Below are 15,501 nucleotides of genomic sequence, written 5' to 3'. Positions count from 1 at the left end.
CATCAAGGACTCCGGGTTCCAGCGGAGCTCTGTGGCTAAAGTCCGGAAACGAATGGCGTTATCGGCCACTGTTCCCTCACCTTGATGAATTCGCAGCAGTTCCGAGGCCACGGAAGATGGTCTCCCAGGAAGGTCGAACACCATACGGAACAGTCGCTGAAATTCGTTATAGTCATCCAAAATGGGGTCCTGCTGCTCGTGGAGTGGAGCCACCCAGGCCAGGGCCTTCCCTTCACATAGGCCCATGATATATCCCACTTTGCTTTGGTCTGAGGCAAATGTCTCCGGTTGCATCCGGAAGGCCAAGTTGCACTGATTGAGGGACCCCCGGCAACCTCCGGGGGCCCCATTATATCGTGCCGGCTCAGGGAACCGAGGTCCCGTGCGGAACCCTCCCGGACGGGGAGCCGCTGTGGCCCCCTGGACCGCAGCGGCCTGGTTCTGTACCTGGAGCGTAGAAAGTTGAGAGCAAACATTCTGTAGCGCCCCCGACAGGGCGTTCAGCTGCTGCTGCTGCTGAAGTACCTTGGCCAGGTCCCGTAGATCGGGCTGCGTAGGCGAGCTCATGGCTTCCGTTTCCTGTCCTGTTTCGGTTATTGGTGAGCCCTTAGGTTCCCTGAGGCCCGGTAAGACCCCCGAGGACCGCCACGCACCCCGAATCTTCACCCGCGGCGACCGCCGTTCACCGAGGGTTGAGCCCCCAGCTGCAGGCGGCCAGCAGGACTGCTGGAACCGCGGGGGGACGGTCGGCCTGGCAGGTAGTCAGCAACTCAGTCTCTAAAGGGGCCGCTAGCAGGGACGGCTAGCACAAAAAGGAACACAGCCTCTGGAGGTGGCTAGCGAGGACGGCTAGCTGAAGAGGCCACAGTTTCTGGAGGGGGCTAGCAGGGACGGCTAGCCTAGGAGAACACAACCTCCGGAGGTGGCTAGCAAGGAGGGCTAGCTGCAGAGGACACAACCTTTGGAGGTGGCTAGCAAGGACGGCTAGCTGAAGAAAACACAGTCTCTGGAGGTGGCTAGCGAGGATGGCTAGCCGACGAGGACACAGTCTTTGGAGATGGCTAGCAAGGGCGGCTAGCTGAAGAGGACACAGTCTCTGGAGGTGGCTAGCAAAGGCGGCTAGCTGAAGAGGACCCAGTCTCTGGAGGTGGCTAGCAAGGACGGCTAGCGGACGAGGACCCAGTCTCTGGAGGTGGCTAGCAAGGACGGCTAGCTGAAGAGGACCCAGTCTCTGGAGGTGGCTAGCAAGGACGGCTAGCTGAAGAGGACCCAGTCTCTGGAGGTGGCTAGCAAGGACGGCTAGCTGAAGAGGACACAGTCTATGGCGGTGGCTAGCAAGGGCAGCTAGCGAAGAGGACACAGTCTCTATAGGTGGCAATTCCGATCCACAACGTGGGCTTCTGACAAACGAAACGGAAGCACTGACTCTTCCTGTTTCGTGGTTTAAATCTCCCGCCTGCTCCTCCCTGTCTAGACGAGGAACCAATCCCCTCCGCTCTGGCAGGCAAGGCGCGCCTGGATAGGCCAGGCCACCTTGCAGGCGGAGTCTCTCGCTGCCCTGCGCCAATCCGGCGCGAGTAGGCAGAGCTGGCTCGCTGGGTTGCGCTGAGCCAGGGAGACGACGACGCCGACGCCGCCATTTTGGCCGGCGTGCTCCCTTCTCCGAGGCCGGCGTTCGCTCCAGCGGTTCGCCGGCCTCGGAACGGCTCGCGGCAGCGCCAGCCCCATTGGCGACTCGTCCCTGCCGCCCTGGATCCCGCGGCTTCCGCCGATCCTCGCCCCCCGCATTGGGAGCCACGGTAAGGACCCGGGACGGGACACTTGGTCTGTTTCTGCTACACTATGTGAGGTAGTGGTCTCCTATCCCAACCTCCTAATCCTTGGCAAGTTCTGCGTTGATAATCCCAGTCACACGCATTCGGGGACCGGCCTCCCCTCTCCGTGAGCTGCCATCTCTATCTTCCGCGAAACGGCACCTCCCCAAGTCAAATTCATACCTGAAGTCGCTCACGCCCACTATCAATACCGCGGCTTTCGTTCTCCGGTGCCCCGTCTGTCCCCCGCATAAACCCAACAATCTCTCTCCCAGACAGTCCCTCCGCACATCCCGCCGTCCCTTACCGGAAACAGGAAGTTGCATCAGAGGAGAAAGCGTGGCTGCTTCTTGGGTTTGTTGTCTGGGACTACAGTGAATCTGGAATCGGCTGCCATGGCAACTGGACACAGTGGTGCTCCGCAAACGTATGCAAGGAAGGGTAGCCATGCAGCTGCTGCTTTACAAATACCAACGATGATATACCCAATTTGGGCTGCTGTCGGGGTCTGGGAGCTGAAGTAAGCAGCGAGGGTAAGCATGGCGCGGTGGCGCCCCCCTGCGGTGCTTACCCCGCTTACTGTTTTGGCACGGCCCTGAGTGCGGACATAAGCAGTAACCATAAGGCAGATGTACTTTTCCTCCTGCTTTTTCAAGAGATCGTAACAGTGCTGTTTTTGCTTTTTAAGACCACAAGTCCCCAGAACTAGTGTGAATACTACAGGCTGTTCCTCCCTGCTTTTCAGAGCTGGGGAAAAAAAGTTACAGATAAGCAAACTTTTTTCCTTTTTTAAATGCTTTATTTTCTTTTAGAAGTGTTCACCTAGGAAACAGACAAGTTTTTTAAAAAGTTGAGTACAGCACCAATAAAAGAAATAGCAATGAAAATTAATGTCAAAACAAAATTATATATATATAATATAGGGATTGCTTTTTGCCTGTAAGAATATTCATCTAGGAAGCAAACAATGTTTAAAACAACTGCAAAAAGTATGGGTATAATCAGTAGCCAAAAGGCAACATGTTAAAATTTTGAATTAAAACCCATTTCTCATACACGACCCTTTGAATTTTTTTAAGTATATGAGATTCAACAAGCCACCGGGCCTTGTTTCTGACTATCCCTTTGTTGAATGGATATTTTAGTCCATTCGGTGGCACCTTCTGATCATGATCCATAACTAGCTCTTTTACAATGCAAAAATGTATTATTATCTCTCTGTTTTTGCTGTTGAGTGTGATTCCTTTTACCTTCAGGTAGGTCTCTCCGCTGGATAACCTGTACCCATTCATAAAGTTAGCACTGGACTAGTGCCAGCTGTGGTACATTCTAGAGCTGAGTGTCTTTTTTCCTGAGCTCAAAATGAACAACTCTTTTGATGTCCCCTGCAGCTGTAACATTCATGGCTGGGACCAGGCCATGTTACAGAAATGACTGGAAGGAAGAGAAATAAGCAGAGGGGACTTCCAAATATATCTTTACTTCTTACTAAGTCAGACCTTCTCTCCCCTTCACCTTCTGGATGTTTGATTGTCTTGTGTTGGGGGGGTACATTGGCATTCTTCACTCACAGATTATTTAATACTTTGTTGTCTCAAGCCCATCCTGTACAGACCAAAAAACAGGACCCAAATTCACCTGTTATCCAGCCAGTAGGCACCTTGGTGACCACATTTGATAGTCAAGCTGGGACATGTAATTTTAAGAAACCAGTGTACAGTCAGTCATGCCTTAAGACCTCACTGGTCCAGACCCATTTGTGCTAGATTGGTAAAGCAATAACCCCTCTCTCCTCCCTTTCTAAAGCAAATGCCAACAAGCACATAGTCAAAGAAAGTTACTTTCACAGCTGATTTAATCTAATTATAATATCCAGGGTAATGACAAAAAAAAAAACTTTAGTCTGTGATGCTTAGTAGCTGTCATGTCCCCTACCTCAATTCAAGCAGCATCCTCGGGCTGCGCAGGATCCCATCGACCCGCACACTTGACTGGCACTGCCTGAGCCACGTGTGTGAAGTCCTTTCTGGGTTTGCTCAGAGCGGTGGTTGCAGGTTCCTTAATTGCTTTGCTTCCATGCACCTGTTTCTGCTCTCTCTCTATCTCTCTCTCTGCCTGGCTTCCAGGCTCCTTGATTGCTTTGCTTCCACCCACCTGGGTCTGCTCTTCCTCTGCCTGGCTTCCCTTGCTTCTCTCCCATTGATCTTCCGGTTCCTCCTTCCCCTGCTCTTGTCCTATGGCTGTGCCCCTTCTCCTTGCTGATGTCAGACACCAGCACTTTATTAGCTGAGCTTTCCCTGGACTCCATGCTTCGGCTTCTACTTTGGTAGGTGTTTCTAACTCTGTAGTCTGCTTCTTATCTACTGGTCCCTCGTTGTTGACTTTGCCTGTACCTGGATTACTCTCTTGCCTGCCGCCTGTACCTGGATTACTCTCTTGACCTGCTGCCTGGCTGATACATTCATCACCCCGCTTCCAGCTCTGTCCCGTAAGTCCTGCAGGCCGCCCGCACCTAGGGGCTCAACCTCTGGGGAACGGCGGTCAGTACAGGTGAAACCCGGGGTTGTCCAGCCACCAAGCAGAGCCTGGTCTGAGTACCGGGATCAGCAGCGCTCTACTTGGTACAAGAACTCACAAGTCTGACAGTAGCTGTCATTGCAGCTGGAGAGTGATAAAAATGCTACCTGTCCCTTTTATGCTCAGCAACCATCTCACGTGTTGCCCTTTTCTTCAGAATACCTGTGCCATGTTTACGTTCGGAATGACTCACTGGCCGGAGTGGTCATTGCAGACAGTGAGTACCCGTCCCGTGTCTGCTTCACCCTGCTGGACAAGGTACGAACTGAGAATTGGACAACACAGTTCAGAACTTTATTTTTGTACAGAGGCAAACTGTTACCACCTGTGGTTACTGGCAGGCTGTGGGTTTCAGAATTGATGTTTCCACTGGTTATAAATTGCCTCTGGCTCCAGTTTCCAGACAGAAGAAAACACTCACTAATTCTAGCCATACCTAGGTCTCTCTTGAGTGAAGTGACCTGGAGGCTAAGGAAATTTGTATTAATTGACGAGGTCTCCAGGAAAACACTGGTAAACTCTGGACAGGGTGTTGCTAGGCCAGTGCCTCTTTGTCCTCTTCTCTTCAGGCACCAAGCAGGAAACAGGGAGGGAGGGTCTAGCAATGGGAGTAGTATATTTGTTTTTAGGTATGATGTATTTGCTTCAGCCTTGCCCCCTTCCATCCTGTCCTGTCAGCATGTGTTGGGAAAAGCAGAAGGGGGGGGGGGGGGGTAGACTGGTGAATTTAGCAATCTGGGCTCACCCCTTCCCCTTCTTTACTCAGGGCCCAATGCACAAAGCCTACCAGCTCAGCAACATGCTTTTCAGACCGATTCCAGCCGGTTTACTGAGCACTTTTATTCAGCAGGAACTGCACAGTGGGGTTCTATGGGCTTTTTACCATGTGGGGGAGCAGACAATGGGAATCCTATTCTAATCTATTTACATGAGCTATTAAGCATTCAAATGTGTATTCAAAGCGATGCACAGCTGTTTTCCGAGTGGCCGTGGCAGTGAAGTGTGGGATTGGAGGTGAGTGCCACTTTTTCCTCACGCCCTCTCTCCAGGAATCAGGGAAGACACCAGAGCTCCAGCATGATAGTTCACCCGTCAGATGCTGCTTCCAGCCCTGGAAGCACACCCCACTGCAGTTTTGAGGGGGAAAAAAAGCTACACTGGCTTTCATACAAGCAGCTTCTATTCGTGTATGAAAGCTGTATACAAGCGCTTCTCTGAGCATGCACAGTACAGCCACTCTTAGTGATTGGCATGTTCTGCTCATGCTCAGTTGACCGACTGGCTTCCCTCATGTTGAGTTTCTCGCTGCTTTTGCGAGCAGCTTATTTGCATGCAACTTCCAAATCAATAATTTTTACCGAGGTGCAAATACCGGGCGGTTCTTTCTGAGGACCTTTGTGCATCTCCCAGTCAGTCCCCTGTCAATAGGCAGCATGTAAGGGCAGTCAGGAAAGGAGAGGCTGGAGCAGGTACAGCCATAGTAGTCTGCAGCTGTCTGATTCAAGGTCCTTGGATTCAGCTGAGGGCAGAGTGGGAGGGGATGAAAGACATCAGCTCCAGCACACAAGTCAGTGAGCTGTGAGTGATGGAGGAGGAGAGCGCTAGGATTGAGTCTTGAGGAGGGAAGGGAGAGAAAAAAAAGAATCCTAGCTGTAGGACTGGATGAGAGCCCTCCTATGTGTAAAGAGCAAAATCACAGTAGGCATTGGAGGAGTGGCCTAGTGGTTAGAGCAGAGGGCTAAGAACCAAGGAAACCAGAGTTCACCTAAGGCAATTCATCTCCTTTCACTTACCTCAGATACAAACTTAGGGCCTAATCTGTTAATGTGCATTAAGGCAATTTAACATACGTTATTTAAAGCAAGGCCCATTCTCAGAGGGACCCATTTTACTAAGTGCAAAACTCACATTAATGCGATTAGGACCGGTGTTAAACATGCTGGGTCTCAGGGCAGAAACTTGGGAGGGGGCCCCAAAGGCCACAAGCAGACTTTATCTCCTTCAGCTTTAAGCAGGTATGGAGGCCCTCTTCCCACCCCACCCCCACAATGCCAGCCCTGAGTGCAAGTTAACTCACACTAGTAGATAAGGTCCTTAGATTGGCAGCTCTCTGAAGCAGTCTGTACCTGAAATGACTCATCTTGCTTTCAGGTTTGAAAAAGCAAATTATTAGATCTAAAATCCAAGGATCTCTACACACTTAATTTTGTACTGTAGAAACCTGCTTGTAGTCACCACTGACTTAGGGAATGTACTAGGAGCATGGCTTTATATTTAACATCTGTGTTTCATTGGTGTCACAGGTACTGGATGAGTTCTCCAAGGTTGTGGACAGGATAGACTGGCCTTCAGGATCCCCGGACACCATTACCTACACTGCACTTGATGGCTACCTCAGCAGATACCAGGTTCAGTAACTTAATTCCTTCAAATGGGGCAGCTGAATGCACTTTTATTCTTTCCAGGACAGCTAAATGTTAGAAATAGGTATAATTTCTAACATTTCTAGGTATAGCTTAGAATGTCCGGGGGAAAAATAACTCTGAAAATTTAATGGAATTGAGCCACATTTGGCAAGGGGGGAAATAAAACCAGGGAAAAGAGACCTCGAGTTTGAAATGGGTCAGGTCAGACTTGGGATTCTAGAGAAAATCCCCCCAAAATGGCCCGGTGCATGGCAGCTCCAGCGCGTCATTGTTTTTCTATCTTCAGCAGGTGGACAGTGGTCTTTGCTGCAGTTCCTGGACTGAAGATCTGGGTCTCTTCCCCCTCCCCTCCCCACCCCCTACTCAGCTTCTTCAGTGCTGAAGGGGAAAAAGAGAAGAAAGGAAAAGGGGAAAGAAAATTCAAATTGAAAGGGGAAACTTGCTCATTTTGCCTCTATATTCTGAAAGGCTCCTAGCTTCGCACAGTGTCTTTCCTGTTTGAGAACTGGTTATCGGTTCTTAGTTTATTTACCTTCCATTCTACACTGGCTTGTAATTCAACTTGGTCCTTCTTTTTCCGGTGTGTGTTATGGCAGCACCAGCTGAAGCCATTTAGTGCTGCTCACGCTGTGAAGCAGGTTAGACTGTATCAGGAGTCTGCGCCGCCTGCCCACCTTGAGAAGCCTTAATCTGGGCTATCTGAGCAGCAGGAACTTGTACAGAAAATGCTTTTAGTGTCAGCTCCACTGTTCTGAATGACGGGGATGTTATCCCCAGTGCTTTTTTTGTAGAAAAAAAGGTGCCGGTACTCATTGTGGGCGGGGTTACCACACATGGCACTGCCCCTATTATAGCCACACCCCTTATACCAGCCATGGCGCATATAAACAGACATCACTGAAAATATTATACTAGTATAGGAGAAAAAATAATGTGATTTTTTTTTCATTATAAATAATTTCTGTAAGCTGTTACAGCTCCAGTATACCCAGTGCAAAATAAGACAAATTCCAAACACTAAAATGAAAATAAAATGATTTTTTTCTACCTTTGTTGTCTGGTGACTTTGTTTTTCTATCCATATTGGTCCCAGTCTCTGATTCTGCTGCTCTCTATCTGTTCTCTTAACTCCGTTTCCAGGGCTTCCTTTCCATTTATTTCTTTACTTTCGTCCTTTCTTCTTCTTTTGTTGCCCTGCATCCATAAGTAAAAGCTGGGTCCTCCTCCATGCAATTGACTGGAGGAGGTATAACATGGATCCAGCTTTTGCCTATTTTCTCCATCCATGTGCAGTTTTTCTCCTCTTCCGTTTCCCTCATCTCCATCCATGTGCATCTTCTTTTTTCTTTCCTCCCCTCCATTCATGTCCAGCACTTCTCCTCTCTCCTTCCCTCCATCCATGTCCAGCATTTCTCATCTCTCTTCCCTCCTCTATATCCATATAAAGCAATAATTCTCTCTCCCCTCTCCTCCATCCAAGTCAGCATTTCTCCTCTCTCCTAGCCAACTCCTCCATCCATCCATGTCCAGCAATTCTCTCTTCCCTGTCCTCCCCTCCCTGTCCAGCGATTCTCCTCTCTCCCCTCCATGTCCAGCAATTATCTCATCCCTGCCCTCCCATCAATGTCCAGCTATTCTCTCTCCCCTGCCCTTCCCTCCCATTTTTTCCAGCGATTCTCCGTCCCTCTCCCATATCCAGCGATTCTTCGTCCCCCAGCCGTCGTCTTTCACTGCCTGCCAGCCAGCGTCTGACTCGGAGGCGAACGGTGCAGGCAGCGATTGGCTGGCAGCGTCGTAGCTGCCCTCTGCAAGTCCCGCCTACAACTTCCTGTTTACGCATAGGCGGGACTTGCAGAGGGAAGCTACGACGCTGCCAGCCAATCGCTGCCTGCACCGTTCGCTTCTGAGTCCGACTGGCTGGCAGGCAGTGAAGGAGGACGCTGGGGGACGAAGAATCGCTGGATATGGGAGAGGGGAGGGACAGAAAATTGCTGCACGTCGATGGGAGGGCAGGGGAGAGGCGGAGAATCGCTGGAAATAATGGGAGGGGAGGACAGGAGGAGAAAAAGGTGCCAGTACGCCGTACCGTTGCGTACCGGCACAAAAAAAGCACTGGTTATCCCCCTCCTACCTGCAGATGGTGGTAGAGAAAACTGAATTCTACCAGTGACATCACTGTATAAGCTGTGGTGCTCTCTGGAAAAATCCAGTGTTTTTCTCTACCTTCCAGCAGGTGGTAGGTTTGCTGTGGTGCTCCTGTACCTGGCCTAGCTCCCTGCTCTGTTAGCTGTGGCCACACAGTGTGGTTGAGCCAAATGGCCGCTCCCAGGTTCATGGTCACTGCTTGTACCTGGTTGAGTGTGGAGCTTTGCTCTTCAGCCCCCAGTTGCACTCCTTAGTGCCACTGGGTGAAGCTCCTGCATGATCCCATGGAATCTTACTCATGGGGTACAGCTCCCCATCCTCCCACCCCACTTGTCCGTTCACCTTGTTTGGGAGTGTCCCCATGGGCTCCATTTGCAGCTCCCAGGTGCCAAAATGTATCTAAATTACACTGGTCTGTCTTATTTCCTGTTAAATATAATAAGCTTTAAGGCTGTGTTAAACAAGCTGCTTTTTTTTTTTTTTTTAAAGTACCCCTAGAGAGCCCAAGATGGTGCAGGAGCCAGATCACTAGGCCGAAGCAGGTCTGGGCAGGAAGGTTGGTGTTTGTGTGTCTGCCATGTGGCTGGGTATGCCTGCAGTGGCTTCCCCCATGTCCATCTCAATAACAGACTATGGACTTTTCCAGATTGGATACATCTGTCTGGAATTGTCCTATTAGGAGGATGAGGGGGACTTAAATGAGCTTTTGGCACTCCCATTTTTTTTAAACTATAGACCTATCAGTATACAATGCTATATTCTGCAACTCTTTCTTAATGTTTTTATGGAATATTTATTGTTCTTCTCCCTCACCCCCAGAATCCACAGGACATTGACCGTATGAGTAAAGTACAGTCTGAATTAGATGAAACCAAGATTATTCTGGTAAGACCCTAAGAGATGTCAAGAAAGAGATGAACTGATGAACAAGATCTGGGTTTTATGTTCCTAGCCAAAACCTGGTTAAAAGAAATTGACAGTCCCCTTACTCCACATCTCTTCCCACCAGGATACAAGGTTCTAAACTCCCCTTGTGTGTAAAAACCAAGTAGAAGACTAGCTATAATGCTATGCACTCTCTAGGACGAAACATTCTACTCTAACTTTATTTATTACATTTATAACCCACCTATCCAAACATCTAGGCGAGGTACAATAAAACATTCATTTTAAAAAAACACACAAAGAATACACACTCTTACAACTCACAAGTTTTAAAAACTCTATAGGTCTACTCTTCATATATCAACCACCCAGCTCCTGGTGCAAAGCTGAACCCATACTATTGGAGATTATCTCCCAAGCCTTCTGTCAATTTCCTCATGTTATCAATGTAGGTGACCTAAACTTGCACATGGATGATGATAAGGACCCTAATGTAGCAAATTTCAAAGCTTTTATATCATCCTGGGAACTTTGCTTTTCGAACACAGGGCCCACATATGAGACTTCCTAGGAACATTTCCTCAACACACAGTGAAAGATCCTGTCTGAAATGAAATGCCTTGGTCGGACCACTACTTAGTGGAAGCAGTAATTCATATATGTTTAGCCAGACCAACCTGCCAAAATCCCCCCCAGTGGATTTACTCCAGAGGCAAAATCAGAGAAGAGGCCTTTAGGCTCAAAATGTCTCACAATAAGAACTTGTCATTAGAACCCTCCAATATGAAATCCCAATGGGACATACTTGTCACCTCAACGCTAGACAAGATATCACCATTAAAAATGAGAATCATTATAAAAAGGAAATCTGTCCCATAGTTTTCCCCTGAGCTGTCTACACTAAAATCTATATGCAGACAGCTGGAAAAAACTTGGAGAAGAAGCAAGAATCCTGCTGACAAACAAGTCTGAAAAGCTCAGTTCAAATTGTACAAAAATAAAATTGCCGAGGCCAGACAACATCACTATTCTAATCTCATAGGCAGGGCTTTTTTTGAGGGGGTACTTGGGGGTACTGAGTACCAGCACCTTTTCCATTGTCTACTAAAATTGACCCATGGACCCTAAGTTTTAATGAAAGAACTCAGGCTCTACACACCAGTTCTGCCTTGTCATAGATTCTGTGACTGGTTGCAGGGAGCCTGGCTATTGTGGGGTGGGTCCCTCAGTGATCACCCCCATCCCTGAAGGATGGTCTGGCATTTGAGTACCGGCACTTTTTTTGCTAGAAATAATGCACTGCTCATAGGTAACAGTAGCCTGAACACTAAGACATTTAGTTTAGTCAAGGATCTAGCGTCCTCTCCTTTGTCGGATGATACAACCTCAGCATCTGATCCCACCTTGCAGGATCTCACCGACTTCTTTGCAAATAAAATCACCCAGATACAAGCAGAGCTCAGCAACCAAACCAAAGAACATGATACTCAAATCAACCCCCAGCTTAAACCCTCAAAAGAAATAACATCTCGCACTAATCACATTACCACAGCAGACTTTCTCACCTATCCCCATAGAAGAAGTCACCTCTCTATTAAAAAAGCTTGCACACTCCCATTGTACATTGAACAAGTGCCCTTCCAACCTATTATCCTGACCGGCCTCCCACGTAGCCATCTATCCCCCCTTCAGTCCATCCAGAACTCTGCCACACGTCTTATCTTCCGCCTTAACCGATATACTCATATCACCCCTCTCCTCAAGTTACTTCACTGGCTCCCAATCAGATATCGCATACAGTTCAAGCTTCTCTTACTCACCTACAAATGCACTCGATCTGCGGCCCCTCTGTACCTCTCTACCCTCATCTCCCCTTACGTTCCTACCCGTAACCTCCGCTCTCAAGACAAATCCCTCCTTTCAGTACCCTTCTCCACCACCTCCAACTCCAGGCTCCGCCCTTTCTGTCTCGCCTCACCCCATGCCTGGAACAAACTCCCTGAGCCCATACGCCGTGCCCCCTCCCTACCCATCTTCAAATCAATGCTCAAAGCCCACCTCTTCAATGTCGCCTTGACATTTCGTCCTTTAGATTGTAAGCTCTTCCGAGCAGGGACCGTCCTTAATTGTTAATTTGTACAGCGCTGCGTAACCCTAGTAGCGCTCTAGAAATGTTAAGAAGTAGTAGTAGTAGTAGTAGTATTATCTTCGATCTCCACTTTCATGATCTGCTGGATAACCAAAATGGCTAATGTCCTGCTGGACAAGGGCATCTTACCTACAGAGATGGGCTAAATAGCCCTAACACCTATCCCAAAGGCAGCTGGCTTAGACCCAACAATACCTGCCAGCTACCGCCCCGTAGTGAGCATACCAATCTTCATCAAACTGATAGAATCCAACGTCAGCAAACAGTTCTTAAAATATATAGACGACCATTCCTGCATTCTCCCAACTCAATTTGGCTTTAGAGCAGACCACAGCACAGAGAATCTTCTGCTAGTCTAATCTCACAGAGCAAACAAACCATACTTCTACAGTTCGACATGCAGTCTTTGATGCAGTCGACCACGGTCTGTAATTAGGAAAACTAAATGACATTGGCCTATTGGGATCGTTGTTCAACTGGTTCCACAACTTCTTGGTCAATAGAAGCTACTGCGTCCGCAAAAATAAAAATGTCACAATTCTGGGTGCCACCCTGCGGAGTGCTGCAAGGCTCCCCATTCTCTCTACTCCTGTTCAATGTATTTATGTCATCCCTCGACAACATCAAGATGTGGGAAGACAAACTCCTGCTATTGAATGCAGATGACATTTTTCTGCTGACACCGGTGGGTGGCAATCTATCAAACTGGGGAGAGGCAGATACATTTAAGTGTAAAAAGGAACATTGATCATATTGCATACATGCAGGAGACTGGAATTAAATAATAAACCATGTTCAGACTTTCACACTGCAAAGTATACTGATCACATCCCTATTAAATTAAATCTGAAAATAATAACTAAGGGACACTCAAAAGATAACTGGTTATGAATAAAAAACGTGTAAGGCACCTAAATCGGCTAAGAAACAGGGCCAGACCCCAATCTGGAGGAAGAACCTGGTAGGCCTGCCAAATTAGCTTAGAACTGTATGAATACCATGGTCCTCCAAGAAAACTCAAATGGACAGTCCAGTCTATGTCAGTAAAAACATGAGAGAAAATTACCGTAAAATATATAAGTACAAAACCATAACTGCTAAGAATAACCACTGAAAAGATAAAAAGATAACCAGTCACAAAAAAACAGATAAACTACCCATAACTACCAAAAATGGTGCTAAAACGCCATTTCAAAAAAATGCAATTAGATCAAATCAGCTGTGGGTAAACCTTGAAACACTAACCCCCTGTTTACTAAGACGCATGGCAAGAGCTAAATATGGGTAGGCACTATGTATATAGGTATGAATAGTGTTTCTTGAGATATGTATTAACAATTAACAACCCTCTTGCTTCTAAAGGGAAGCTAAACAAAACAGAAGACTGAAAGAAAGCCCTTCTGGCAAAGGAAATACTCCAGAGATTAGTTTTTTTTTCTTTTATAATAATGCTAAAATTTATTAGAGTAAATAAAAATTATTTTATCTCAATGTTACAGAAAATTGAATTCTTATTTATATCAGTCTGAATTTCAGTATAAGAAAAATAAAATCTCTCTCTCTCTCTGGTGTTTCTTTGTATTTCCCTGGAAGCTTAACAAAAATCTGACTGCCACAAAATGTGCTTGTCAGATTACTGAAGCTTAATTTTGTCCAATCACTTAATGCCTTATATTTTCTCTTTTACTTATCTGGTATTCTTCAACTCTGACCTCTAAGGTCACCTGGCTTCACATAATTCTGCTTTTTTTTTGTATTTTTCCCAATTGTCCATCATTTGTCTTTTTTTAACCTCCCTCGAATACTTATCACTCATACTTGTCCTTCACTGAAAATATCTCTGTGTTAATTTAGAGTCTGTTTGAAACAAACAGAGGTTTTAAAGTTTATGGCCTATTATTTTAGGCCAAGCAAACCTGTCTGTTAACTTGGCCCTGAGAAAGCCAAAAAGACACAGGCTATATAGCTATAGATCATAGATAAAGGAATAAGTTCTATATACAAAGCTAGCTGATCTGCAAAACCAGACAGCTTTATACTAAACAGAGACTACACAATAATGCCTTAGAATGCACTTGATGATGGGTTTCTAAGTAATCTACCCAACAGCTGCCCTGTATCAAAATAAACCACTACATAATAGAAAAAGCAATATTTTTATATATAGTTACATAATGCCATATCAAACTTGACCAGGCATAAGTCTGCTATAATGGAAAACATCTCAGCACACATGACAAGATCCAGCAATATAAATATAGCAATGGCATATATCCTTCAAACATGTTTTATAACAAATGTAAATGCGTGATTAAATAAAACAGGTAATTTACCTTTGAAGTATTTTTCCCTTCCTATGGCTCTACTGCTTTCTCTCCCTTCTGCAATAATTTAGTTAGGAAAGTTAAAGGGTTCCTTAGGTAACTTTGCTTTCTCATGTCTGTTTTTCAATTCGTCTAATGAGTGGGGGAGGAAGGGTAGCTATTGTAAAATATGGCTGCTTTTATTTTTTTTTGTAGATCAACACTATGGAGTCTTTGTTAAAACGAGGTGAAAAACTAGATGATTTGGTGTTCAAATCAGAAGAGCTAACAACAAGTACAAAAACCTTCTACAAAACAGTGAGTAATTAAGCTATAATCCAGAAGCAAAGAGAGCTTTAACAGACCTAAGGCATCTGCCTATGGGATTGACAAAAGTGCTTTAACCCTTTTTTTTTTAATTGCCTAAACCATGCATCACTTAAAAGCAGCTGTCATGTTACTGAGATAGATAATAAGCTACTTATTAGCAGACTACCCACTAATGCCATTAGCAGGAAAAACACAATTGGAACTTCACAGTCCCCTTCCCCTCTCCAGCTCAGGTACATTGTATGAATGTGCTGGGCTGCCTTTTCAGGAAGTGAGTTTTATTTATTTATTTATTTATGCATTTGTATTCCACATTTTCCCACCTATTTGCAGGCTCAATGTGGCTTACAGAATTTTATGACATAGTCATACCAGGATATCAGATACAATTAGTAATATACAAAGATGCCTAGCTGCTGACTTGATGTTGCATTGCTGTATTGAAAACTTGCTTAATGAAACTGTCAATGTTTTTGTCTGTCCCTTTCTCTTCTGTCACTGTTAGGCACGAAAGCAGAATTCTTGCTGTGAGATCATGTGACCAGGATTGGCAGACACCACCACCACTGATTCAGACCATCAGGCTTTGACTTGTACCCAGAACTTTCATATGCAAAGAGCAGAGAGAAATGAAAGTTGTACAGAATACCCCAGTGGCGTACTAAGGGGGGGGGAGCGGTGGGGGCGGTCCATCCCGGGTGCACGCCGCTGGGGGGGTGCCGTGCGTCTTGTCGGCAACTCTTGTTCTCTGCTCCCTCTGGCCCCGGAATGGGTTATTTCCTGTAACGGGGCAGAGGGAGCAATGAACGAGCGTTACTGACAGACGCACGCGCCCCCCCTCCCCCCCAGCAAGTAAAGATGCACCGGGGAGG

The 15,501-nt window shown here is 46.6% G+C and overlaps 1 protein-coding gene across 2 annotated transcripts in view; it reads left to right on the top strand.

The window, feature by feature from the left end:
• The window catches only part of LOC115468083 (synaptobrevin homolog YKT6-B-like), a 32,464-nt gene extending 17,182 nt beyond the window's left edge, over window positions 1-15,282 (top strand). For both annotated transcript variants that reach the window (XM_030199604.1, XM_030199605.1), the window contains exons 5-9: window positions 4,549-4,649; window positions 6,695-6,799; window positions 9,782-9,847; window positions 14,516-14,617; window positions 15,135-15,282. In XM_030199604.1, the coding sequence (XP_030055464.1) occupies window positions 4,549-4,649; window positions 6,695-6,799; window positions 9,782-9,847; window positions 14,516-14,617; window positions 15,135-15,170 (410 nt within the window). In that variant the 3' untranslated portion in view covers window positions 15,171-15,282. The remainder of the gene's footprint in view (window positions 1-4,548; window positions 4,650-6,694; window positions 6,800-9,781; window positions 9,848-14,515; window positions 14,618-15,134) is intronic.
• Window positions 15,283-15,501: the final 219 nt, after the last annotated feature.

This window comes from Microcaecilia unicolor, chromosome 4 (genome assembly GCF_901765095.1).
Source record: "Microcaecilia unicolor chromosome 4, aMicUni1.1, whole genome shotgun sequence".
Lineage (NCBI taxonomy): Eukaryota > Metazoa > Chordata > Amphibia > Gymnophiona > Siphonopidae > Microcaecilia > Microcaecilia unicolor.
This window is presented reverse-complemented; position numbering and strand designations above follow the sequence as displayed.